This window comes from Coturnix japonica, chromosome 3, assembly GCF_001577835.2.
Source record: "Coturnix japonica isolate 7356 chromosome 3, Coturnix japonica 2.1, whole genome shotgun sequence".
Taxonomy (NCBI): domain Eukaryota; kingdom Metazoa; phylum Chordata; class Aves; order Galliformes; family Phasianidae; genus Coturnix; species Coturnix japonica.
The window spans coordinates 83,692,522-83,720,339 of record NC_029518.1 but is presented as its reverse complement, the minus strand read 5'-3'; the positions used below and the strand labels follow the sequence as shown (position 1 = coordinate 83,720,339).

At 39.8% G+C, this 27,818-nt stretch overlaps 1 protein-coding gene across 4 annotated transcripts; it reads left to right on the top strand.

Moving 5' to 3' along the window:
- On the top strand, nucleotides 1-24,503 carry FBXO25 (F-box protein 25). 4 transcript variants are annotated; one of them, XM_015859310.2, is made up of 12 exons: nucleotides 1-110; nucleotides 524-691; nucleotides 4,042-4,185; nucleotides 9,888-9,994; nucleotides 11,244-11,293; nucleotides 12,381-12,473; nucleotides 13,696-13,789; nucleotides 14,389-14,573; nucleotides 16,300-16,482; nucleotides 18,284-18,427; nucleotides 20,643-20,669; nucleotides 23,296-24,503. In XM_015859310.2, exons 3-12 carry the CDS (start codon nucleotides 4,049-4,051, stop codon nucleotides 23,383-23,385), a joined length of 1,110 nt encoding a protein of 369 aa, XP_015714796.1. In that variant the 5' UTR covers nucleotides 1-110; nucleotides 524-691; nucleotides 4,042-4,048; the 3' UTR covers nucleotides 23,386-24,503. The 4 variants fall into 4 exon arrangements, with proteins under 4 accessions (XP_015714796.1, XP_015714799.1, XP_015714798.1 ...); XM_015859313.2 differs by lacking the exon at nucleotides 12,381-12,473; XM_015859312.2 differs by lacking the exon at nucleotides 20,643-20,669.
- Nucleotides 24,504-27,818: the final 3,315 nt, after the last annotated feature.

The window sequence follows — 27,818 nt, the reverse complement described above, 5'->3', positions numbered from 1 at the left end:
CGGCGGCCAATGAGCGCGGCGCGGGGGTGGGGTCAGCGCGGCCCCATGTTACTTCCGTCAATAGAGCCGCGGCCTGCGTGCAGTGAGCTGCGGGGAGACGGGTGCTGTTGGTAGGTATTTGTTATAGGGGGGGTTTGTGTGTGGTGTAGGAGGCGGCTGGGGCTGCTTGAGAGTGTATCGCCAACTCGGTGGTGGCTGGGTGTGGGCAGACGTGGCGTGAGGGGGTTGAGAGCGGAGCTGATCAGCTGAGGGTGGGAAATAGGATGGTGTTGGGGATGAGGGTGCTTGGGAGCCTGTGTGGGGGACTGCAGGAGGGTGAGAGAGCTGAGGTGAGCAAAGGGTGGCAGCAGGGAAGGGGGGAGAAGCTTCACCTAATGAAAAGGAGGAGCATTTATCTGTGCTGTTTAGAAAATGGGTCTTATACAGTCTGTGTGTGTTTAAATGGTTGTGGGGAAATAAGGGATGCAGTTTGGGGTGGGTGAGAGGAGAAGCTGAGTGGCTGAGTCAGTGTTTTGCACTTCAGGGTTTGATTTGAGGCAACCGCTTGACATGAAGAAGTGTGGGCTGGGCATGAAGTCAAAGCAGACTCTGACCTCTGAGTCATAGAGGCTGATAGGGCTGGAAGAACATCACCTGCCTGTAGTGTGAGTGTGAAGGTCCTGTTCCTACTGAAGACTGAGCTCCTGAAAAGGTAATGTTAGTGATACAAGGAAGGGTGTGCTGTTGGACTGCTGGGAAACGTGAGAGCATTGACTTGTCCCAATGCCTTGGGTAGAAGGGGACTTTAAGATCATGTGGTCTTGCTATGAAATAACAAGAACGGTTTGAGTCATAATTATATGTTCTAAGTATAGGAATATATACACAGAAGAGACTTTCTCTAGTAAAATGTCATTGTAATAGGATGTATTGCCATAATCATGAATATCTTTGTAGTAGCGTTCACTTTTGTGTCACCAACCTCATATTAAACAGAGCTCCCTTACAAGCGGATAGGTGTCTAGGGCAGTTAATCTCACGCTGCATGCAGGTTTCTGTGCTATTCTTTCCATGCTACTTTAGTGTGGCTCTTGTCTCCACTGTCCTTGCCACCTACATGGAGAGAGGTTGTATGTTGCAAAATGAAGAATTCTTGCTCCTCTTTGGCTTTAGGTGCAAGTTAAATACAAGTAGTGTGTTCTATTAAGCCCCTGTTGTTGAATAATGACAGTAGAATCATCTAGGTTGGAAAAGATCTTCAGGATCATCAAGTCCAATTGTCAGCCTGACCTACAGAGTCCTGTCACTAAACCATGTTTAGGTCAATAAGACCAGGTTATGCTCCATTAACTCTTTATGCAGTCTCAGATTATTTTTTTTCTCCACACTAGTTGCTTGGGGAAGTTGAACAAACAGCTTAGTATCAGGAACAGAGTCCTTTTAAGTGTTAAAGAACCCCAAACCCTTATCCATACAAGCACCATTTGGGAACTGCTCCTCAAGGGATACACTCTTGGTTTGTGTGACAGTGAGGCTGGGTCTCGGGCTAAGAACATTTGTGTTTTGGGGGGGGGACATAAATAGGTCAGTGTGTATGAGCCTCACAGATACTGTCATCTTCCACAAAGTTCTTAAGTATAATCTGATCTTTTCAATGGCTTTTTACTTTTGACTCTTACAAAGATAATGTTCTCAACATACTAGATGTTACTAGGTACTAGGTAACAACCTTGACTTGTGTTGGGGAGGTTCAAGGTGGATATTGGGGGGGAAAAAGTTTAGAAATAGTGGTAGTGCATTGGAACAGGCTGGGAATGGAAGTGGTGGAGCCACCATCACTAGAGCTTTTTGAGAGGTGTTTATAGGTGTTGCACTGAATGGTGTGATTTAGTGGCATCATCGTGGTGGGTGGGTGGTTGGACTAGATCACAGAATCACAGAATGACCCGGGTTGGAAGGGACCTCAAGGATCATGTAGTTCCAACCCCCCTGCCTGGCAGGGCCACCAAACATACACCTTTACTAGATCAGGTTGCCCAGGGCCCCGTCCAACCTGGTCTTGAACACCTCCAAGGACGGGGCATCCACAACCTCCCTGGGCAGCCTGTTCCAGGGCCTAACCACTCTCCTAGTGAAGAACTTCCCCCTAACATCCAACCTAAATCTTTCCTCTTTCAACTTAAAGCCATTTCTATCTATTACTAGATGATCTTAGTGTTGTTTGTTTTTTTTTTCAACTGTTAATGATTTTTTTGTGTGGAATAGTTACATGTATCTCCTTGAAATCTATCTTAAGTACAGCTTTCCAAGACTTCTGGAGCACGCGTTGGTGGTCTTTGTGGGTGTTCTTGTGGCTACCACTCCTTTGAAAGTGCTTAATATCATTATTTGAAACACAGATGATAATGGAATTTTATTGCATTGAAACCTTCCAAAGGAAGACCATCCGGTTTCCAAATCATCCAAAAGGTCTGGAAAGTAGCATGTGTGTGCTGAAGCTTGTCATTTTAAATGCCTGCATGGCTCCACAGGAGGGAGTTGTACGCAGCACCCTTAAAACTTCCTTTTTCCAAACTTCAAGACTTTTATAAACCTACTAACAAGTCTGTTCTGGAAATTGTGATTGGCTTTGGATTCCTGCTGCTGCCATCCACCTCTTTTTTTCTTCAACCTGTTATCTCTATAGTTCTGAGTTCATTCTAGTTTTTAACTTTCTGGGGGTGATGAGGTATACCTATAATAGCATTTAATATTTCACAGAATCACAGCATTGTAGGGGTTGGAAGGGACCTTAGAGATCATTGAGTCCAACCCCCTGCCAAAGCAGGTTCCCTACACCACATCACACAGGTAGGCGTCCAGTCGGGTCTTGAATTTCTCCAGAGAAGGAGACTCCACCACCTCCCTGGGCAGCCTGTTCCAGTGCTTGATTTAGATGATTTAGATCAGAACTGCTGACTAGAAGTAGTGCATAGACTGTATCTCTAGACATAGTTCAAAATTCTGTTTGTTCTTTTGTTTTTTTAGCATCTTTCTGTTAGTTTTCTCTATTTTCATTTAAAAAACCATTTGCTAATGTTGCTGGGTGTTGAAGTGCCTTAAACTATCTTATTGTGCTATGTACTCATGAACGCCTGCTATTCAAACAGTCACTGTAGAGACAAAAAGGTCTTAATTTCAGTCTAAAAGCAAGGTGTTCTAAACTTGTGGAAGAAAAACAAGTTTTTGATGCCTGTCATGATTTCTAAATCACCAACAAGGTAGGGAAACAAATGCAGGTATGAATAGAGTTTGTGGTAGTTGGAGGGAAGGATCTGGTAGGCTTTGGAAAGGATTCCTGTCAGGTTCAGAGGAAGGCTGAGATACAAATAGCAAGAGGACTCTGTCAGTGTCAGCAGTGACAGCACACTTCATCTTCTGTATTATGTTGTGGGATGTGTCTTTTTCTTTAATTTAAGAAAAAGGTCTCTCAGCTTGTAACTGAATAACTGATATTATTCTGCAGTCTCCATTAGTCCTTTGTATGCAGGTAATAGCCTGGCTAGGGAGATGACCCTCAAAAATATATGTATATTTTGGAAAACGGATATTTATGTACTGAAACATCACAGTATACAGTGTAGTGCATCTTGGTGTTTAGAAGGCTTACCAGAGAAAAAAGAACAAGTGGAGAAACATTGGTTTGAGCTCATTAGACATGAACAACCATTTAAGTCAGATATTTAAGCCAGACCTCAAAAATCAGTGGAGCCTCCTGTAATCTGCTTTGCCATGGTCAATCTTGCTTGGTTATCACCCCTTTTTGTGGACTACAGAAACTATTTTCCTTAAAGAGGCTATGAAGCCTATTTCAGTCTGAGAAAAGCTGAAGTATAAGAGGAATGAGGTTAGGGAATCAAAAATGTACTTGAAATGTTGAATCTGTTTAACAGCATGTTCTATAGAGAACTTTATTTCCACAATGTGACCACTGCAGGTTTTTCAAAGTTAGAGAACTGACATAACGAACTTTGCAGGTTTTGTTAATAGTTAAATGCTATACCATCTTCTTGTTCCTCATAGAGAAACCATGCCATTTTTGGGCCAGGACTGGAGATCCCCTGGATGGAGGTGGGTTAAAACAGAAGACGGATGGAAACGATTTGAACCTTTTGGAGCTGCACTTCAAGGTGGAAACAGTCAGCTTAATGACATCAGTCACGCTGTGTAAGTTATTGACTAATAATTCATGCAGAACATTATTTTTACTTAATAGCAGGTGGGAAGGCAGCGATTGACTGATCTTATGGTAGGTGATTTCTTCATGTGCGTGAAGCTTACAGATGCAGCTGTGTGCTTTATCATAGAATCAGAATTACCCAGGTTGGAAAAGACCTTGAAGATCATCAAGTCCAACCTCAGCCTACAATACCCTAACTCTAAAAACCCTACACTAAATCATATCCCTGAGTACCACATCCAAACGGCTCTTGAACCCTTCCAGGGATGGTGATTCTACCACCTCCCTGGTGAGCCTATTCCAGTACTTAACTACCCTTTCTATAAGGAAGTTCTTCTTAATATCCAACCTAAACTTGCCCTGGTGCAACTTGAGGCCATTTCCCCTCGTCCCGTCACTTGTCACTAGTGAGAAGAGACCAGCCCCACTCTCACTGTAAGAACCTTTCAGGTAGTGGAAGAGGGCAATAAGGTCTCCCCTCAGCCTCCTTTTCCCCAGACTAAACAGCCCCAGCTTTGTTCATTTCTTCTCTGGAGACTGTCTATCTTTCTGTTGCTTCTTCATGAGTTGCTTACTTTAGGCAGCTGAATCTTAATGTTAAGGAAAAAAAGAACTACATAACTTAGAATAAAGTGATATCTGTAAGCTGAAAATGCAGCAAGTGTGTTGAAATGTTACCTTGAAACGAACAAAGCAATTCTGTTGATTGTGTACTGGATCGGACCCATTTATGGTAGTCATATACTGCCTTTGTTCTAAAAGCATGACTCATGTTGTTTTTATGGCAGTTACCTAGTACTGTATTTGTCCATATATGCCTCTGCAGAATGAGTGGTAACCATATTAGGTTGATTTAGAGGGAAATAAAGTAATATTGGTGGCAGATGCCCACACACTGGTGTGATACGAATGGCTTTATCCAAACAGATTCCTGCTTTGTTTCTTTGCCAAGAAGTATTTTTTAGGGATAACGTTCTTGGTTATAAATTCCAGCTTAATGTGATCATAATGAGAAAAGCGAACATTCTGTGTTTTACTGTTAGTCCAGTAAATGATAGAGTAAGTAATCTGATCTAGTGGGAATTTACTGGCAAGCTACAACTTGCTCTACTCATACTCCTGTGTTTTCTAAATTTGTGAAATGAACCTCAAGTGTAATCAAGCAGTGAAGAATTGCTATTGAGTTTGTCTCACAGAATCATGGAGATGAGATTGAGGAGACCACCTGGTATCATCTAATCCAGCCCTGCGTGCTTCAGGCAAGGTCACTGAGAGCGCATTGCCCAGGATCACATCCAGGTGGCTTTTGGATATTGCCAGAGCAGGAGATGAGACCACAGCCTCTCTGGGCAGTCTCTCAAGATTTCTTTCTGCCTTTACGTCTTGTGTTCATCTGTTACTGATGCCATTTGGGCTTTTTCCCCCACACAGTCTGGCTGCTGTGGATATGAAAAACATTGGAAGAACTTTTAGTGTATCTCTGAAGAAAAAGTTGCCTTAAATACACTTGGAATTTTTTTTCTTCTTTCGCATTATTGGCAGATGAAATCTAGTTTTGATGTTTACTTGCACAGCTAATAAAGCCTTGTATTTAGTAGGTTGCTTTAATGAGTATTTGGCAAGTATGACAGCAGTGATAATCATTTCTGTGAATATCATTGTAAATGAAGACTTTTTGCTTTTCTGATCCTAATAGTATGTTGATTTTTACTTTTTCTGGTCAATGTGTGCCAGTATATTTAGTGTGTGTATATATACATACATATGTAGAATCTTTCCTCTGAAGAACAAAATTAGACTGCTTTCACTGTTTCTTCAAGCAGAAGCATTCAGTTTTTTCCTTAGTTTTGAGGGATCTTACTCTTGAACTCTCTGGGAATTGTATTGCTAGGAATGGATTTAAATCAAGTGCTTGAGAAGAGACCAGGTTATTGAAGTTAAGAATTAGAAAAAGAACGTACATTTGGAAGGAATGGTCGTGAAATGCTCTGGATAAAAAAGTGTGCTATTGGGGATGTTGCGTAATTGGATTTTCTTAGGCTTGCTTGCCATCTTGTCAGAATCCTGAACTTGAGAATCACCCTATTCTGCAACAGATGGTCTTGTCTGTATTAATTCCCCAGTTTTCCATCTTCTATGTCTTCTACCTAGCAAAGAAAACCGCACCGTATTTCCTAGTTCTATTTCTTTGTTGCTTCAGTATGTGCAGCTTTAAGTGTATATTGCGTAAAACTAAACCGTGGTGTTCAAGTTGGACATGACTTTCGAGTAATTTCACTACAGCTTGAGAACTCTGGATCTGCAAGTTAACTTCTGTTGCTAAACACTCATTGATGTCTATGCAAAATACAGGATGATTTAGGTAGGAAAGGACTTCTGGAAGCCATCTTGTCCGAAGACCCAACCCAAAGCAGGGGTGGCTGAGATTGGATTGGGCTGGTGGGGTAGGCTGGCAGGTCCTGGAACAGGCTGCCCAGGGAGGCTGTGGATACCCCATCCTTGGAGGTGTTCAAGACCAGGTTGGAAGGGGCCCTGGGCAACCTGATCTAGTGAATGTGGAGGTTTGGTGGCCCTGCCAAGCAGGGGGGCTGGAACTTCATGATCCTTGAGGACCCTTCCAACCCAGGTCATTATGTGATTCTGTGGTAGTCATTTGTGCCTTTGTCTTTCATCTGATTATCGAAGTGAACTGTGGTGTTATCCAATGCTCACAGAACTTTTGTTGGAATCCTTGGATCTCAGTCAGTCTCAGGTGAGTTTAGCATTTGACCAATATAATGTAACTTTGTTTGGACAGGCACTAAACTCAGGAGTTTTCTATATCTAGATAGAGTACAGCTCCATAGATAAATGCATGCATCCTTCATCCGTGAGGAAAGAAGCAAGTGGATGAAGATGAGTAGCTGCAGTTAAGTTAGGCCTGCAAAGGCTTCTAGCCCAGAAGGTTGTTAAAATAATTTCATGAAACTACATTTTTGAAAGAGTTGAAATTCTGGCTTTTTTTTTTTTTTTTAAATTTAATGTGGAATATTGTAGTTTAAACTGTATGTAGGATTCAAGATCTTCTGTTTTTAGAAGCTACAGAGAAATTTCTATGAAAAAGCTCTTCTAGACTTGAACATAAGAACAGCTACACACTGGCGGTATTAAATATGTGTTAAAACCTTTCAGGTGCAGTTAGATGTTAGATATGGTGGTATGGTAACAACTAAAGTTATCATATGTGTAATGGCATATGTAGCATTTAGTATCCTTGACTTTATTTAGCTGTAACTTGGTCGTTGGAGAGGCAGGAGTTGGTATTGGGAGTGGTGGCTTTGTTGCTGAACAGCCAGGCCTTCAAAGAGAGGAAAAAAGAAAGGCATCTGTCCTGTTCTTTCTGATAGCTGTGGGACCCTTACTTCCTTTCCAGTAAGAGTCTGGAAACATATGAACCCCTCACATTTTGCCCAAGAATAGTGATAATAATTGATGCATAGGGAAGGACTCCACACAAAGTGAACAATGAATTCCTCCTTCACAAGGAGATGAAGCCTCACATGAGAAAATACTCAAAGGCAGTCAAAGTTTTGTCTCTGAAGTGACGTGAATTCCTGGAATGTCATGGCTGAATTTGGATATCAGACAAACTTACTTGAAATAGCCCTCTTTGCACTTCTTCATGTTAATTACTGTTCGTGTTAGGCTGCCTTGCTTGTTTGTCTGATACTAGAGGAAGTGTCTGGGAATGAGAGAGGCTTTAAATAACTTCAGATAGGTTACTGCTCTAAATTGCTTTCCAGGGGCTCTTTCTCTCCAGGAACTAAAGTAGGAATTGTGCCAGATAAACCTTCCTGTTTTAAAGATGGCCTTTCTCAATGCTTCCTGCCCTGCCTTGCCTCATTGCTCTGGGTTTGTGTGTTTCTGTTCTGCCTGAACTGTATGGCAGAACATCAGCCTGGATCTCAGTGACTTGTATCTGACCTTATGGTGATAAAGCTGGAATCTTTGTAAATCTGGAGGCTTTGCCACGAGTGCTGGGCTCTATTTCTAATTCTGCAACAACTTTTCATGTGATGTGGTGATATAGTCAATGTTAATGTAATTATTTGAGTGAAGATTTCTGTTATGAAGGCTTCTTTGGGGGGGAGAAAAAACCCACCACAGAGCACTGAAAACAAATAAACTGGAAGGTTAGAATGCAGCATAATCCAAATAAGTTGTCAATGTTCTACTTCCATTGGTTGCCAGTTTCTTTTCTCTGGAGTCTTTTGCTATCTGACTAGATGTGATATGTGGCAGTGCTGCATAAAATATGGAAGTACTGGTGTCTATGCTTTAAATACATTCTGTCATAAACTAAGCCTTCAGCTTGAAATTAAGCTTTACCTTAATTAGAGTTGTGTTGCTTTCTTGCTTTTTGTTTTTTTATTTTTCAGGGTTTAACCTTCAGATGAAGATTCCTATTTCTGAGTCTTCTAAACTCATGTATCGTTAAGCTGAGTTGATTAGAGCAATTAAACTTTTTGTGCAGTATTTAATCATTCTTCTTAAAAGATGGTTCAGATCTGAGAATTGCAACTTTGTAAGCTAGTAGCAGTAGACCAACATGGTTTTTGCCATTTAATGACTTAATACAGGTTACTTTCGCATAAACCAATGACCTTCAGTTTTAGCATTAGGGTTTTGCTGGTACAATTTGAACCTCAAACTGATGTTGCTAAATAGATTCAACAGGCAAATTCAGATCTTAAGAAAAGTAATGAATGGGAAAAGTGTTGTATACTGCTTTCTTGTTAAAAATGATGATGTAGAAATAAGTCTTATATTAGTTAAATTTCACTATGCTATTCCCTGAGTTACTCTAGTTATCAACATGAGGCTATTGCTTCTGTGTAAAATGTATGCTCATTATCTGGGTTGCTGCTCCTTATAGTTTTCTCTGAAAATGGAAAGTGAAACCTTATCTGTATGTAGCACAAGTAGAGTTTTTACATTCTAGTGTTCATATACATTAAGATTATATGAAAAATATCACTGAGACAGTCAATCCTCAGTGTCAGGTTACGTAACTCTCTCAGAAGTGACAAAGGTAAAGCTGGTTGTCCCCTGGCAGAGCTAGGGATCGCTGCATGGTTCTTGATGCCCTGTGACATCTGCTAATACAGTATGGTAATGCCTAGATCATGGACAATGATGTGATTGATGCATTTAAGAGATTTTCCTTATTTTTTTTTCTCACTAGAATTATTAGTGATCAGAAGAAAGAGGCCTTTTTGCTGTTTCGTTTTCTTTTTATTTCCCACCCTTGTGTGGCTGTGCAGTAATTTTGTGCTGATTTTCACCTGCGTGCTGCAGTTTCATGTCCATTTTAAACTGTGACTTTTGTATCGTGGAACTTAGCAGATAGCCAGTCATTCAGCTACTACTGTCTCCTCCATAGTCTGTCTTAAATATTGCTAATGACTTAGGTCATTAGCTACTAAGAAAATACATGTATCAAAGTGATTAAATGCATATGAAATTCAACACTCTGTGGAGAAAAGAACATAGCAGCATATATCATGAGAGAGGCTGCTTTCTACCTTCAGGTAGTCAAACATTTTAAAAACACTTTTTCCTTCTACCAGGCTTTTTAATGTGGCGAGTTATAAGCTCTGTGTGGCTAAGGTGTTTAATTACTGCTGTTCTAATTATGTCTTTATTTTAGTATCTTAACTGGTGATGATGATGATGAAATGTACGCTTCTGAGGATTGTGAATCTGCAGCCAAGAAGAGGAAGAAAGATCATTGTAGGAACAACACGGATTCACAATGTAAGGCTGAGTTGTTTCCCTTTAGACTGTTGTAGGTTCAAAGAAAAATAGCCATTCATATATATTCATATATAGGATAGTCTTCTAAATTATGTCCATCTCTGTACTGGCATCAAGTTCTAATGTCAGGAGTGATGTACCTTTATTGAACTGTAGCATTGGTTATCTACTGTGAGATTTACAAAGATTCAAATGTAATTCATTTAAGAATAGCAGTTCCCAATTAATAAGTATTGAATGCAAACTGCTGTTCTGCTTTGTGGTCTAGTTTTAGATGAAATTCCTCTGTCTGCTTAGGGAAGTCATTGCTTACTGAATCAGCAGTTTTATTTTCAATTGTTTCTATGTCTGCTTACAGAAATAGCCCTAGAATTAGTTCAGGAGTAAAAATATTTTGTCATAATGCTTTTAAAAAAGACTTTGTATTGAATTTCCTGAAAAATATCTTTATTGAAATATCAAATATATTCCTGTTGATTGCTGTTTATAAAAGAGGACCTGTGTTTTAGATTGCAAGTGTGTGTCAGCAAGTACTTGAAATAAAGAGGTTGGTAAAGTGAGTAGAAGGAAAAAAAGTTGATAGCAAACCATGGGGGCTCCTAGTGCATTGATCTCAAAATGATTTTTGTTATTTGTACCTTCTGAAATTAACAGATTGTCATAGAGAAAGCTTAAAGCATCCTCCAGCTTGCCTGGGTTTAGAAAGTATTTCAGTATACTGAAGCGGTTGTATGTAAGAGAACTTTCACTTGACAATGTATTGAGACTGCTGAAAGCTCAACGTAGAAATTGCCATTATGGGTCTTGCATGGTTGGCTTTCCTGCAGGAATCTAAAAAACCAAAAGGTTAGAGAATTAGAGCCTTCAGTGATAAGAGGCTGTGCATTTCTATTCCCTCCTGTGCTAAGAAGCCTCATGGACTGAAAGGTACTGGGGCTGGTAAGAGAAACTGACTGTTTTTTGGTACACAGTTAAAATAAATAAAGAAAAAAGCTGTGCTATGTCTGCTAGTGGTCCCAATTCCTGTTTGATGTGTAATGTGTAATGTGTTTAACTTGAGTGTTTTAAAGTATGTCACTTCTGAACATTTAAAGCTGCTCTTTTCAGCTTTGAAAAACTTCCCTCACCGAAATTGTTTTATCTCCACTCTTATTAAGCATTTTATTGAGGATGGTCTGTTTTCTTCCAAGTCTTCCTGGAATGTACTATGTCAAATGGAAGTCTAAAAGTGCTTATGTTTCTATTTCAGGTTTTTATCGTGAAAATTGGATTTATGTTCATAAGGAAAGCACCAGAGAAGTAAGTCCTGCATGCTCTGGGTCATCAATTTGTATAGTCTTTGTGCTTCAATGGCAACTCTCAGATTAAAAAATATATATGTGTCTATATACATACATACATATATATGCACCAGGGGAAGTTTAGGTTGGATATTAGGAAACATTTCTTTACAGAAAGGGTAGTTATGTACTGGAATAGGCTCCCCGGGGAGGTGGTTGAATCGCCATCCCTGGTTGTGTTAAGAGCCGTTTGGATGTGGTGCTCAGGGATATGATTTAGTAGAGGGTTGTTAGAGTTAGGGTACTATGGTTAGGCTGTGGTTGGACTTGATGATCTTCAAGGTCTTTTCCAATCTGGGTAATTCTGTGATTCTGTGTGTTCTGCATCTTCAGTTGTACTTAATACTTTCTTCATTGGTAGCTGAAGTGAGACAAGGAGGCAGGTAGCAAAGTCACTTTTGTGTATGCAGGTTTTTCTGGTAAAGAAGTGGGAACTTGGGTGTAGGTTTAGGGTCACTCATGCCAAAGCACATTGCCTAAAACCACTCATTGCTATCCCTCATAATTGGGACAGTTTTTCCTCCCCTCCCCACTTGTACAGAAGTTAGTTGTACTGGTGACGTGACTACTTGCTTGTGTTTCTTGCCAGTTCCCAGAGTAGACAAAATATTTTGTTGTTTGAATTAACTTGTCCTTGTCTTCTGATAATTGACTATCCTCTTCACCTGTTTTCCTTTGGTTCTTTTAAAAGGGATGGTTTCTTATAGTCATTCTTGAATCTCATGCACAAAAAATTAGTGGCATAGTAGCCCTAGACCGTATCAGCTTTGTGACCAAGCAGGAACATAATAGATTCTCATAACACTTTGTACCAGGGTGGGCAGTGGTTATGAATTTATGGTCTTGCTATCAAGCAATATTACCAAGGTACTTGATAGATTCACATAACCCATCTGTTTTCATATACCATGTGGTATAGGTATGCTTATGTTGTGTGACAGTGTTTTTTTCATAGACCATGTTGTTTGATGCGGGGAGAGGTGTGAGGGAACAGGTTGTTCTGTTGTTTGCTTTTCTCTACTTCCAGTGTTTATTCCTTTTCTCAGAGACATGGCTATTGCACTTTGGGAGAAGCTTTTAATCGCCTAGATTTTTCAAGTGCTATTAAGGACATCAGAAGGTTCAATTACGTGGTCAAAGTAAGCTCTTCTATTTTGTATACTTTTGTTTATAAATGTTTGTTGATATGCCCATGTGTACAAAAAACTTGCACTGACAGGTGTGTGTAAAATATCCTGTGTATATATGTAACTTATACTGCATAAAGCAGCTGGACTTATACTTTAAATGGAGTAATTTTTCTGTTTTGGAAGCTGGTTATATTCTTCTGTGGAAGCCTGTAGCTTGGGAAGGATGGTAATAGCCAATGTTCTGCTGTATATTTATAGTGAAACACTGGTAGATTCAGTTGTTGCTCTGTCTTGGTAGTGAAATCTTGTTAAAGGAAAATAATTCCCCTACAAATGAAAATAGGAAAGTATGGTAACTCTTAAGTACATGGACTACATTAAAAATAGTAATTGTCAAAACAATGTTTGATGTGCAAGTATTCTGCATTTTATTTTTCTACAGCTTCTTAACAGTGTGATTCACTTTACTCCTGTGTTTTTTGAGTGTTAGACAATTTACCTTTGTTCAAGTCCCGTGTAACCTAAATGTATTCCAGCAGTTTTATTGGAAGTTGCCTTTTATGAATAATTTAGTGGGTTGAAGTCTATAGGAACACTTACATTGTGTTAATGCCGTGATTCTTTCCCCTTGCAGAGGCCTTTTCTCTGTTTTAACTGTTTTTTGTGGGGATAGATCTAGAGTTTGCTCTACTAGGAAGTTGAATGTGGGAGGGATACAGCAGCTTCACCTTTCCCTTTAGGTGAGATAGCACACTTCCCTCCATGAGCAGGAAGTAGCATATTAGGTAACCATGCCTGAGTTTAACCAGTGTGATGGTTGACTCAAACTGGAAGTCTGGTACCTGAAATCAGTTCAGAGTAATGTTCCTGACCACTGAATCTGTCAGGAGAATCAGTACTCAACTGCATTGTTTTGCAAGTTCACAAATAAAAATTTTCTCCACTGTTTCATTACAGTTTACAAAGGTCAGATCTCATGTGCTCTATGATAGAGACGTATGCTTGTATTTGTATAGTGTTTTGAAAATACATCTCTCAGTGAGTTGGTCATGGAATGCAAGTAGTAATGCCTAAAGCTTCCTGCATTTGTCCTACTTTGCTTTCTCAATTTTGTAGCTCTGTTTTTGTGAAATACAGTTGCAGTGCTCAAGGTTGTTATAAGCAAATGCATGTACTGGATGTGCCTGATCTTTTATACTAAAGTCTGCTGTCTTTTAATTCTTTGTCACAGCTTTTGCAGCTAATTGCGAAATCCCAGTTAACATCACTGAGCGGTGCAGCACAGAAGAACTACTTCAGCATTTTAGACAAAATTGTGCGGAAAGGTAAAGTGATATTCTGTTTGTTCAGATGCCATATAAGTACCAGCCATCCAGTTTGAATGACGTGGTTTCTCTGTTATTGAACGATGTGTTGAAACAGATGAGTGAAGTAAAATGCCAACTAAATTCTGTTCAGAAACAAACTATTGTCTACTCTTAAATTATAGTCTTCATGAAATGTGTAATTTGTTAGATGAAACAGCTGTCATAAGTTTGAAAACCAATCATGTTGCTAATGTGCCTGATGTACTGAGGTCTAAAGTACATAGCTGCTTTTATGTATAATTTATCTTAAAAAGTTATCCCATAATACTTAGCAGGTTTTTGTGGTAACCGCATGAACTGAAGATATCGTACTGTCAGAAGGGATTTGAATCTATAAGTTATTTGGTGTTGAATTTACTGAATGCATAGTGTGAAGTTTGAATCAAATTTGCTTGTGATTTTTTGTCATTATTTACCTTGCTCTTATGGAACAGCAGTAATGAATGCCAGAGGATGAGGGCAGCTATTTTCACACAAGCAGTTATCTTGAGTTAGCTTAAGCTAATGATATTGGCTTGGTAACTGAGATAACAAAAAATCATACTTTGTTTTTCTAGTCATGGAAGACCATCATAATCCACGATTAATCAAAGATCTTCTACAAGATTTGAGTTCCACTCTCTGTATATTGATCAGGGGAGTAGGAAAATCTGTGCTTGTAGGGAACATTAATATTTGGATGTGCCGACTGGAAACTATCCGCTTGTGGCAACAGCAGCTAAAAAACCTTCAGATGAACAAGGTATGTTGTTAAATTATGCCTGGAGAGGAGAGGGGAGATGAGGGGAGAGAGTACATTAAACATGGGTTTATGAACTTAGGTGAACAATCCTTCAAACACATCATAAATAGATGAGCTCAGCAGGAAGCAGAAATTTCTCTAGCAAACAGCTTAAAGTGATGAGGTAAAATGAGTCACTAACACTTTGAGATACAGAAGACCCACTTCACATCGCTGTTATTTTTTCCTTGGTTATGGAGAAGTAATGAGATTACTGAAATGGAAAGAGTTCCTAATATTTTAATAGATTTTCTCTGATGAGGGCTGGTATAATGGCTATACTGCTGTTTTCTGGTTGATGTATAGCTGTAATTCTTTTCCTCATCCAGAGAACTTTAAACATGTCAGCTCTACCTGAATATCTAGAGAAACAAAATCTAAGTTTCTGATTCCTAAGTAAATGTTCTAGTACTAAAAATTCAAACCTAAAGTGAATTTTTGATATGGACCAGGAAGAGACAAAGCGGAACATAGAAGTAACAGTTCTATGGCTTATTTGTTAGCACAGTTCCTTTTTGTGAAAGAGGATAATGATTTTAGCATCTGGACTGTGATCGTGCAGCTTTTGAATCAAGTATGTGGTATAAACTCTTCTAAGTTTGTGTTGTTGTTTTTTAAAGTGGAAACTTCTGAAGATAAGCAGGAGACTTGTGTTTTCAGGCTTGACCTTCACTTCCATGAGAAGTGCTCCAAGATGTTGCATGTAGCAGCTTTCATCTTTGAAACTGCTGCATGTGCTGGGCGTCTGAATAAGTCAGCAGCTTTAGAGCAGGAAGAAAAGAAATGAGGAACCTGATCTCAGCAGTTCTCTTATGCCGAGCAACCACATCAGAGTTTGAGATGCTACAGTCGTGTTGCTACTTTCCAGCATGCCACTTCCATCTGAGCTGTTCTACAGTGGTTGAAATAACCGTTAAGAGATCTTGCATTTGTAGTGCTCACATACTCCTGAGCATAACGGTAGTCCCAGGGATGTTTATAGTAGATGACAGTGTGGAAAACTCCGTCTGTAAGTGAGATGAATGGTTGTGAAGTAACCAGATGTAAACTAGAGGTTGCTGGAGTTCAGTTGCAGTGGGGCCAGCACTCCTTGGCAGGGCAGCTCCACCAGGTGGGGCCAGCAGCCTCCATCCTTTGCAGGGCCTCCAGTGCACCTCCAGCAGTGTAGGTTCCAGGGAAAACAGTCTTCTGTCATTTTTTGTCAGCAAGCTCATCCCTTAGATTCAATCATGCATGAATTATACTTACCCTGTAGAAGAAAACTTTTAGCAGAGGTGTAGGCTATTATGGAGAACATTCTCAGTGCTCTGATCTGTCTCTCCTTACAGAACTGCTTGTTTTGGTTATCAAGGGAGCTATCTCCAGTCTTGAGAAATGAACTTACATTATGAAGATAGATGCAGAAGAAAGCTTTCTTTTTTTTCTACTCTTCAGTCCTATATTTTGTATAGTGTTCTGTTTTCCTTTTAAGGGAAATTGACATGCTGTTTCCTAGTAAAAATGGAGAAACTTATTGTTCTATAATCACTTCAGACCTTTTTAATCTAGTAACCTAGTTAACACATGACTTACCATAGATGATGCTCAGTGGTATTGTACAAGTAAGAGCTGAGGTATCTCAAAGGATTTTATTTGTACCTTTTGTTGCCAAGTTTTTTTTTGCTAAGTTTTCAACTCTTAATTCTAGCAAGTCAACGATGGTCTTACACTCAGTGATCTTCCTCTGCATATGCTGAGTAACATCTTACACAGATTTTCTGATGGCTGGGACATTATTACATTGGGTCAAGTCACCCCAACTTTATACATGCTAAGCGAAGACAGACAGTTGTGGAAGAAACTTTGCCAGTACCATTTTGCAGAAAAGCAGGTAATAATCGTCTGCACTTTTGCTGTATGATATACATACAAAGTGTGAACTTAGAAGTATGAGAGCGTGTGAGAATAGTGCTTGTTTTCTGTTTGGTTTTTTTATGTGATTGGTCTGAACATTTGTTCTCAACATGTCTGAATTTAGGGTAGCTATTAACTCTAAGTCTTTCTTTTTTTCTATACAGTCCCAACAAATGTGTTAGAGGTGTTGCCCTGCTATTTTCAGTATGTAGAGTAGAATTTGTTTTACTTAATCAAGGTAGGCAGACAGAATTGATTGCTTGGACGTGAAAATATTCTGTCTTGCATGTAATAGAATGAAGTGTTACCATGTGGTCAGTGACTGGCAGATTAATTACAAGTATAGTGGGAAAGGTAGCGATACAAACTCTCCTACAGTTCACCCTAGTAAGAGTTTTAGTAAGAGAAGCTTTAGGGTGAGCATAATGGAAAATGTGATCAAAGGCAAACTGAGGGGGTGAGGAGTGAGTTCAGGCTGAATGTAACAGTTTGATGTATTTTGAGGTTAGGTGAAGTAAGGTGGTTTGAACAGTGACAATAGTAGTTGGAGAGGAACCTGTCACACTAAGGTAACACTGGGAAAACAATCATATAAGCATGTCAGCATAATGAACACTTCTGTACAGTGTTGTCAGTGCATTCCTAAATATTAACTTTTATGTTACTGATACAATAGGGGAGGGAAAAAAAACAACTTTAAATCAAATGCTGCTTTCTCTGAGGAGTGTGGTACCTTAATAGCTGCAGGGTAGTGTTAGATTGTGTAGGAGAGGAGAAATGGTGTGTATGGTGAACTATTGAAACAGCTACAATAACTTGTTTGATCTGAAGAGCACTTTCAGAAGAAAATAAGAATTCCATGCAGGGAAGCTATTAGGAAACAGGGTATAACTGAAATCACAAAGGTAGTGCTGTTGCCTTCCATATGGCACTGTTCTTGTGGATGAAAGAAGCCCACAATGTATTAGCAATAGTCCAAACTGTGTTGAATGCAAAGTCTTTCACAGATACTGTTATGCATTACTCACTTTTCACACACAGGTATGCCTTCGGGTAATGCATCAGTCACTTTGATTATTGCTGTGCTTCTAGAAATTTCATAAAATACGAGAATACTCGTGTCCTTTTAAAGAGGAATGAATTGTTGAAATTAATATTTACCATCTTAATAAAAATGAATTGTAATCCACAATCACTGATAGGACAGGAGGGAATGGCCTCAAACTGTGCCAGGGCAGGTTCAGATTGGACACTAGGCAGAATTTCTTCTCAGGGTGATGGAGCATTGGAGCAGGCTGCTCAGGGAGGTGGTTGTTGTTGCTGTCCGTCCCTGGGGATGTTTAGGTGCATCTGCCCTTTCCTTAAGGACAGTTGGTGTGGTGGCCTTTATTGGTGTATGTGGACAGTTGAACTAGATGATCCTAGGTGTCTCTTTTAACCTTCATGCTTGATTCTCATTCCTGAGGTGTTTTTTACAATAGTATGAGATGAATTTATGCCTCTAAATACTGTTTTTATTATGCACTTATTGACAATTAGAATCATTACCGAGTTAGATCAGCTGTGTATGACCTACTTTTTCTTTGCAAATGTCTATTCCTATTTTTAGATTCAACTTCTTTGTGGCTGGGCATCTTGCTACTTTTCAGAGATGTATGATGTCAGATTATTGACTTCAAAGAATTCCAATTATAACACTTCAGCTTCTTTTCTTAGTCCTTTACCTGATGTGACTGTTCTTTAACTATTTTAAAGGAATGTATTAATTTCATGTTCAGTTTTGTAGGCATTTGATTCTGTCAGAGAAGGGTCACATTGACTGGAAGCTGATGTACTTTGCACTACAGAAATACTACCCAAAAAAGGAACAGTATGGAGACACCTTGCATTTCTGTCGGCACTGTAGTATTCTGTTTTGGAAGGTAAGATCAATGGAAGTGTGTAATAAATTAGTCCCATAGCATTCTTGCCACATTAGAATAAAACTGAGTATCTTTGTAGTCTTGCTTCTGTCCCATATGTAGCCCTGAGGAATGTTTGAAATTTAAGTGCATTTTAAGATGACCTTGGTGATGACTGTGAAGCACATTCTGTCTTGCAGGGTAATTTTTGTGTTGTAGGGCACTTTCCTATTTTGCTCTTGTGTGAACTGATAGTTCTGCTTTTACTGTCTGTATATGTACCATTATTTAGCTTCTTAGTCAGGTGTCTTTAATTTTGCAGCTCAAAGGCCACGTACAAATAGTGCAAATGGGTGGAAAAAACAGTAAGAAACAGTTCAGTCTTGAAATATTCATCTTCTGATTCACAGAAATTAGTTACTCTTGTCTTCTTTCTATAATTTTGTTGCATATCAGTGTTAAGCTTTATTTTCTCTATAAATAATGAGGCTGCTGAACAGGATAAGCTACATAGTAATAGCATGGAACTGAGTATGCTACTGTATAGTTGAGTGCTCTTGATATCATGGGAGCCCTCCCAGTAGGTCTTAACGTACTCAATATGTAGGGCATGAGTGTCCAATCTTTTGGCTTGCCTAGGCTGCACTAACATCAGAGACCTCATAATAGAAAGAAGCACCAAATCTCTGCAGACAGACCTGTTTACCTTTACTGTTCCAGTTCATTGCTGCCATAGCAGCATTTTCTCTGTGGGTTTATATTTTTAATGAAACAACGGAATGAGCTGTTCAAGGTACTTTGGTTTGAGGAGTACCTGATTATTGACTGCCTTTGCAATACTGACTTGGAGACAAGTCCTGGAAGTCTGGATAAGTCTTAGGTACTGTGTGGCTACAGATTGATTTTTGGATGGTTCTGGAACAGATGGTTTGGGACTGAATTATTACACTAAATATGGAAAGCAAATAGCTTTCTTTGTGAGATTCATTGATCTGATTCATCAGCCTCTTAGAGGAGGCACTGAAGAGGGGTGGGACAAATAGTTTGGGTGGCTTAAGGATGTGCCATGTGAGTGAGGAGAGGGTGGAGCTGTGCTAGGTGACAATATTTCTTAATCATTTCTGGCTTTACCAATTCATTCAAGCTTCAGTATTGTGCTTTGTTAATCAGATTATAAAATGAACTACATCAGCTGCTCATATGCACTGCTGTAATGTACACACTTGTTTTCAGCTGAAGCTTTTATTTTTAAATACTACTGGATGCAGTGAGCTTATTCTTGAGACAAGGCTGTGAGATAGCCATAGGTATCTATGTTGCTATGTTGCTGAGAAGAATTATTCATCAGTTTACGAAATTGATAATATAATACAGATTCAGACAACAAGAGAAGGCTAATCAAGTTCAACCCAGGATATTCTTCCTATCCTTCATTTTGTGTCCTTTGAAAGAAAGCCTTGTGGGGAAAAGGGACTGAAGACTAGTGAACTGAATTGGCAAGCAGTTGGAGTAGGGAAGTAATCTTTCATGTTTCAGTATGTTACAGTCATCTTCTAGAATGTTCAAGAAGGTTCTATGATTCTATAGTTCTATGTTCAAGAAGCAGGATTTGAGGCATTTGAATTGCTGTATTTGTTTCAAACTTCTGACCATAGTAATGCTTAAACCTGTAAGGAGACTCCTAAATTCATCGTACAAAATGTTCTCTTGTAATGGAGGGCATGACTGTAAGAAGCTCTGAGAAGTGAGGATTTGTCCACACTCTAAGTGAACAAAATCTGCAGGTTCAGTACTGTAGAACTATGTACAAACTAATTATGACTGATACTGCCTCTGTGAGTGCTTTTTATGTATAGTATTTATATGGATGCTATTATATATACTATTGTGCTATTTCTTCAGTTTCACCAGGTAATGTTGCCATTGTGAGGAATCTTCTTAGCCAACCCAGTTCATTATAGCCATCTCTGGGGTCGCTGTAGAAGTCGAAATACCTTTTGTTTTTTAAATACTTCCAGCTTTGCATAACACTGTAATTGTTTTCTGTAAGTGATGTTTCATGCTCGGATTTAGTCTTCCTTAGGGTTTGTGCTGATTTTTTTTGCTTCCTTAACTGCTTGTGATTTGCCACAAGACAAATTTTAAGTGGTACATAAACCTCAGCTTTGGTAAACCTTAACTCTGCTTCTTTTACTTTATGGCTCTCCTTCCTGCTTCCTTGTTCACGATCTCAAAGGACTACCATCTTGCTTTGTTACTCAAGGTATTTCTTTCATGTCTCATCCGTTTTCAGTGCTCACTGGTCTGTAATGCGAATACCATGTTCATTTCTATTTGTTTGATATTTATTTCTGTTTACTGGGAATGTTTTCTTCATGTCCCTATTAGATAAGGCAGTGCTGACTTTCATTCTGTTTCTTTGTAATATCTATTTTTTATTACTGCCGTATTTGCAGCTATTGCCATTAAAACTGAGGATTGTTACTCAACATCTAACAGAAGTGCAATGTGTTACTGAAATCCACTAAGAAATCATCTCTCACTGTTGATTTTTGTGTTCCCTTATGCATTTAATTCAGTATTGAAACCTGAAAGCAGTAACACAAACCTCAGAAGGTTCCTTTAAACAAAGGTACTAACATAGAATAGAATCCACGTGGAATGCTGTAGTTACACATACTCTTATGAAAGAGTCTCCCTGAAAAGAAATTCCCAAGACAGGACACACAGGACTGAGGAAGGTGAGGGAAGCAATTAATACTGTTTTCTCAATGAAGAGATGGTGGAAATAATTACTCAGAAAAGGAGCAGCTTTGAAGTTGTCATGGGAGCTTCATAATTTGCAGTTGTGATTAAAATCAGAGGAAGAAAACGATTAGACTTGTCAGTAAACGTCCTTCCTGGTGAATTCTTCTGTTAAAGCTAAAACTGAATTCTAAACTAAGCAGATGTATTGAAAGTCAATCTGACTTCAATGCTGATAACAATAATTAGTAAACATAATTTCAAAGGTAAGAGTTCTTTGGAGAGAGAAATGCATGTGAAGACGAAATGCTTATGATTCCTCTTTTCCATCCACATTGCTTTGCTTCTGTGGAGTTGTGGTTTCCATTTTTAATAACCTACTTCTGTTCTTTGCTTTTTTTTAATGGTGATTGTTGCTGGATCTATATAGAAGTATAAATAAGCTCTAAAGAAGGATGAATCCTAATATCTTTCCCAGAAACCTAATTCTTATGGTGGAAACGAGGAGATTCTAGTCCTACCCATGACAAGATACCAGATCTCATTGTTAGAGGAGACATTAGCAACTACCTTTGGGAATCTTTCTGCCACAGCATCTCCCTTCTGTGCAGATCTTATGTCAAGATGAGCAAAATTAGTGCTGCCTTTCTCATCACTATCTTCTCTACATAGATCAGACTCCAACTGGGTCTGCCCATTTGTTTGCTTTTTCTTTCTTCTTTCCTCCATCAAGTGAGCAGCTGGCTCTTAAGTGATACTAAAGCAAGTATTAAGAGAAGTGGAAGGATGAGGAGATACTGCATAGTATTTTCACATAGTCAGCTATGCTTTTAATGAAAAAGCACAGATAATAACTGGATGTATGGAGTAACCATCTCCATTGGAAAAGCGGAGGGCTATTTTGAACATATACTTGGCCTACTGCACTGCAGTGCTGCAAAGCCTGTGGAAGGGAGTATGGCATCTCTAACAGAAACTTACATGAGGAAAATACTATACAAATGTTCCATTTCCAGGTTCTTTCCTTCTGTTAGCAAAATTGTATGTAATTTCATTTCCCATGAAGTAGAGGAAACGAAGATTTCAGAGGTCGATCTTTCATCTCCTCACTGTAGCTTTCTGGCCCTATGTGGTAAATTTATCAACACTGGAAAAGGGGGAGAAGCCTCTTAAAACCTGGAATGGCAATTCCTGAGCCTTACAATGTCAGTTAATCGAGATATTTCTTTAATCTCTTACTTGGAACTGTGTGGGAGCATCTCATTACAACTCAACTTCATTTCTGTGGAGGGGTCCATCTAAGGGGTAAGGGGTCCATCTCCTGAATGTTCCATTATGAATTATGATGGGGAAAAATAGACAATTGTGTTGGGTTTAAGTTTCCTAAGTATTAAAGGAAACACAAGGTTTGGTGAATTTGTATTGAGAAAGCCTTCCCATTTGACATTGCCAGCTCAAAAACTACTGAAGAGGAAAAACTGCCCTTTCAGTGTGCTACAGAACACAATCTCAAGCCTTAAACTAATGGCTGTACCTTTCCTAGGCTGCTTTAGAAGGCTGTAGTTTAAATCATCATACCATGGGTTGAAGCTGACCCAACTGCTGGTGAACTCTGCCTTCCATAGGGCAGCTCCCTTCTTTTTTTATTGTATGAGATTCCACATCTTTCCTTTACTCTTCTTTAAGGGAGCTGTTGCCCTTTGCTTAGAAATCAAGGAGTGATTTCCCTTGAAGTAGTGGCTGATTTCAGATTAGAGTCAGATTAGGTTCACAGAAGCGACCAGGTCTCTAAATAGCATTTAATAAAGTGTATTTTCCTGCTCCAAGAGCTGTGACTCAAGCTCTGTTTTTGAAGGGAGGAGAGTGGGATTTTTTTCTTCCTGAAACCTGAATCTGTCTCACAATCCCACAGTCAAATGGGAAAGGCCTGTTTTCATAAGAGTTGAGTGTAAAAGTTGTGTGCATGTGTGTATGTATCTTTCTAAAGAGCAAGTTACTGAAAAAGCAAGCCCCTATCGCTTTGTGTACAGTGTGAATAGCTGCACGTTGCTAAATGTGAGTTTTTACTTTCCTTTTTATAATATAAAAGAATGGAGGGATCGTGGATATGAAGAGAGCTCATGTATTCTCCTTTGTTTCTGCAGGATTCGGGACACCCCTGCACAGCCAGTGACCCAAACACCTGCCTCATGCCGGTGTCTCCTCAGCATTTCATTGACCTCTTCAAGTTTTGAGATGCTCAGTAACTGCTCTCCTGTGTTGTGGTCTTTTTTTTGGGTTCTGTTTCCTTTTAGTGAGGAGCTGGGCAGGACGTGTTGCGCTCTTTATGCAATGTGTTTGTTTTGTTGTGGCTCTGATAGAGGCGGGGAGCTTATCAGGCAGGTGTGCTTGGAGTGTGGTTCTGCAGCAGGAAAGAGCTGAGGGGACGACATGGGGAAAAATATCTTTGAGAAAATCTATTGGTGGTTCTAATCTTGATTTTTAAATCCATTTTGATGCCTTAATAATTGGTTAAAACGATGTGAGGGAATTGTGAAGATCTCATGGAGTTAAACTATACTTACAGGACCAAATGACTTCTGTTGTTGCTAATTCTTCTTCCTTTAAGCCACATGTTTTCAAAGCACTTCCATATAATTTGCACCATTATAAAAAGTAGGCTAATAATTCTCTTGGACTCGAACCAGTTACCAACAAGGCATTAATCATTGTGAGCTAGTGAATAAAATGTAGCTGTTGTTGGACGTATAAATAGAGGGAATTGACCAATTTTTATATATACGTTATGCAAAAAATATTTATTTTTCTTAAGAGGACTTTATTAAATATGTAACCTATCTCAGCATACTCCATAATTGAAAACACAGATGGGGCTACTGGAAAATGACTTCTGCGCTTGTTGCTACAGCCTTCCTTTATACTGCTCAGTACGTCTACAAACGCAACCGCATCATTCATCTTCTAAGAAGAAGGCAGCATTACTGGAATCTAATGAGAATGGGGTTGCCTGTTCATAGACTGCGGCAGGACATGATGTGATAAACTGAGGCTTTAACCTGACATTGCAAGCTGTGGGAAGTCCTGGAAGCCAGTTGGAGCACAGGAGCACCTTCTGCTGGGTTAATCAGGGAAGAAATTCCCCAGGAAGCATCTTGTTCTAGTCTGTAGTGCAGAAGTTATTGCTGAGCTCAGAGAGGGATGGGAAAAAGAATTGCAGGAGTTTTGGTTTTCTTGATAAAATTTAACCAATAAAAGGTAACGTACAGGAAAATAAAATGTACTCTATTCTGCAGTTGCTTGTTCTGAATCCAGTTTTGTACGGTGTAATAAATCATGGCTTTTTATTACTTCAGATCTGTCTTGCATAGAGATGAACCCATTTGAATTTTATAGTAAGACTTTGCTATATTCTGTTCCTGGTAGTAATTGGTAATGGAATGAGAATGAAATGCAAGTAGTTCAAGTACTGCTGCTTTCCAGTGATGATTGTATCAGCATTTGTTTGGCTAATGGGACAAACAGGTTGTTATTAGGCTGAGCAAGGAGAATATTTATATTCATGGGAGATAGTTTTATTCCCTAAAATTCCAGTCATCGACCACTCCTATCTACTGAGTTTGCTGATACGTGAAATATTTGACACAGGAATTTGTAGTTTATTTTCTTCCTATTGGGCTGTTTGCTGTGGTTACTGTAACTTTAAATTGTGCCATCACAGAATTGTAGGGGTTGGAAGGGGACCTCTAGAGATCATCGAGTCCAACCCCCGTTGGGTTGCTGTCCATTCATACAAGTGCTGCAGGCCTTGGAGCTGTTCAACCTGCTAAGGAAGCTGCAGCTCCTATTTGCTCTTACAAACAGCTTTCCTGCCTATGGGAGTATTTGCACCCTTACAGTGGTTGGTGACTGCTATTCTGCCTCAGCTCCAGAAGCCAGTAAGATGGATCTTCAAACCTTCTCTTTTGTAAATAAATTCTTATGTTAAACTCAGAAAATGGAGCTGTGCAGACATCCCAGGATGGTCATTAGAAAGATAGGGCTATTACTTTTGGTTTTCTAGTCTTATACAAAGAAGACTCTGAGGGCAGAGTCACGTGGTCAGCAGCAGCATTAAAAGCTTTTAACACAGCAAAAGCGAGCTCTGGAAGTAGTTCCACAATCTAATTAAATACTTAGTGAGTTATTTCTTAGACTGGGTGAGTTATTGTGGAGCTTGGTTAAAAGTACACGGTGTGAATTCATTAGCTGCAGGAAAAGATACATTTTCATGGTGCCACTTAAGTAGAAGTCTATGGCAGTGATTTTGATCAATAAAGTGCTTTACAAGGAGCTTTATCTAAAGCTCTTCATGAGATGATAGGACTTCACCTTCAGGATAATGATCTTGTTAATCCCTCACCTGTAGTAAAGAATATATTTTGACAACCTGAGTTCATCTCATTGTCCTTCTCACCACCACTTAATCATGTAACCTTAAGCACTGTAGCCCAGGAGAAGCATTATGCTTTAAAATAAAACCTTAACTACTCTTGTTCCTCATTACCTGCTGGAGCTCAGCTCTACAGCGAAGGATCTGGGTGTCCTGGTGGGCAGCAGGTTGGCCATGAGCCAGCAGTGTGTCCTTGTGGCCATGAAGGCCAATAATATCCTGGGGTGCATTAAAAAGAGCGTGGCCAGCTCCTTTCCCCCCTGCCCTGGTGAGGTCACATTTAGAATACAGTGTCCAGTTCTGGGTTCCCCAGGTCAAAAAAGACAGGGATCTCTTGGGAGGAGTCCAGGGTAGGGCCACGAAGACGATAAAGGGCCTGGATGTTGACAGCTTAGCACTGTACCTGAGGACAGGAAGGGTTCAGAACGTGGCAGAGGTCAGTACCGCTGAGCCAGGGCTGCCTTTGATTCTCGTGGCCCTTTGCCTTCCTGGCACTAAGCTGACAATGCTTCCTGCAGGTTTATGTGCCCATTCCTCCGCAAGTATGAATAAAACATGTTCAGCTTTTCACTTGTTGTACTTGATGGGTGCTCATTGTACCTTCAGCTCAATACAATTTCCAGGGCATACACAAAGAGCTGCTACTTAATTCTAAGTTTACTTCTTAAATACTTCCTCAGCTTCAATTTTCAGATGTGCTTTCCACCTGAAGGCTGTTTTTCTATAGTTTATAACAAAGTAATAAAGGAAGAATAATTCACTCGCTAAAGCTTGAGGCACTTCCCTCCCTCCAGTGTCAGACCCCATTTGTTCTCAGACAAGGCTCAGTTCTCCTTAGACCATTTACAACCAGAGACTTTTCAAGCTGTAAACCTGTACTCCATTTCTTAACTTGACAGTATTCCTTTAAAACTTGCCTAATTTATCATAGTAATATTTTGGCAAAAGTCCCTAAAAATAGATGTGCTTCAATATAATAACAAGGCCCCAAAGCTGTATGTAGCTGCTTATCAATACTTACAAAATAACTGAAGGGTAAGAGCCAAATGCATGAGGCCAGACCCATACAGATAGTGCCCACTGCCTCTCATCCTTGACACTGGACATAAGTAAAAAGAGCCTGGTTCCATCCTCTTTGCACTCTCCCCTATGGGCACTGATGGGATCCCCGGAGCCTCTTCTCCTCCAGGCTGAACAGTCCCAGCTCTCCCAGCCTCTCCCCATAGCACTCCAGTTCCCTGATCATCTTGTTAGTGTTAGTTGGACATAGTAAGTATCATCTATACACATGGTAATGCAGATTGAACCTGGAGAAGTTCTTGCTATGGGTTATGCAGCATTAATCTTCAAGGCCTGCACTGTGACTTCTGGCAGGTTTGGAGATCTTGTGCTTCATCCTATCAAACAATAGTTTACTTCCTAATGGGAAGTGATGCTTGATTTGTTTTCCTTTGTTTGTCCTGTCAAACGTTGGCTGCCAAGTTTCTGCCCAAATGTTCAAAAGATAAACTGTTTACAGGCATTCAGCTTGAGTGCAACTCTGCTACAAATGGGTGTCCGTCAGGAGAGAAGCAGCAGTGATCAGCTCTACGCAATCACAGCGGTCTTGGCATGTGTGACAAAGAAAGCCTTAGTTGCCAGTAAAGGACAAGTAGAAAAACAAAGCAAGAAAGGGTTAATATTATCCTGCGTGTATGTTTGAACTCAGCATAAACAAGACTCCCTTCCTTTCTCCAGAAAAGACATTTTCCTCTGTCTTTCCAATAGCAGGAGCATTTGGCACTGTGAGGTACTGATGGCTACTGGTGGTGATGCACTGGAACAGGTTGCCCAAGGAGGCTGTGGATGCCCCATCCCTGGAGGCATTCAAGGCCAGGCTGGATGTGGCTCTGGGCAGCCTGGTCTGGTGGTTGGTGACCCTGCACATAGCAGGAGGAGGTCTTTTCCACCCTTAATGATTCTATGACTCTATAAGCACTTTGCCTCAACAATCCCTGCTAGGTCTGATTAGATGACGCTAAGTTTGTAAACTGGACTGGGAGAACGAGAAGTTGACAACAGGCTTTCTGTACCTACCTACTGGTAGCAGCAGCTATACTTAATTCTTGTCACAGTGCAGGATGTCTGGGTCTCACCTCGTCATGGGGCCAGCACACGCACAAGCAATCTGGATCCTCCAGTTTACAAGTGGATAGTGAAATATTTAGGAAAAATCCTGCTCTGCCCAAGCTTTCATGG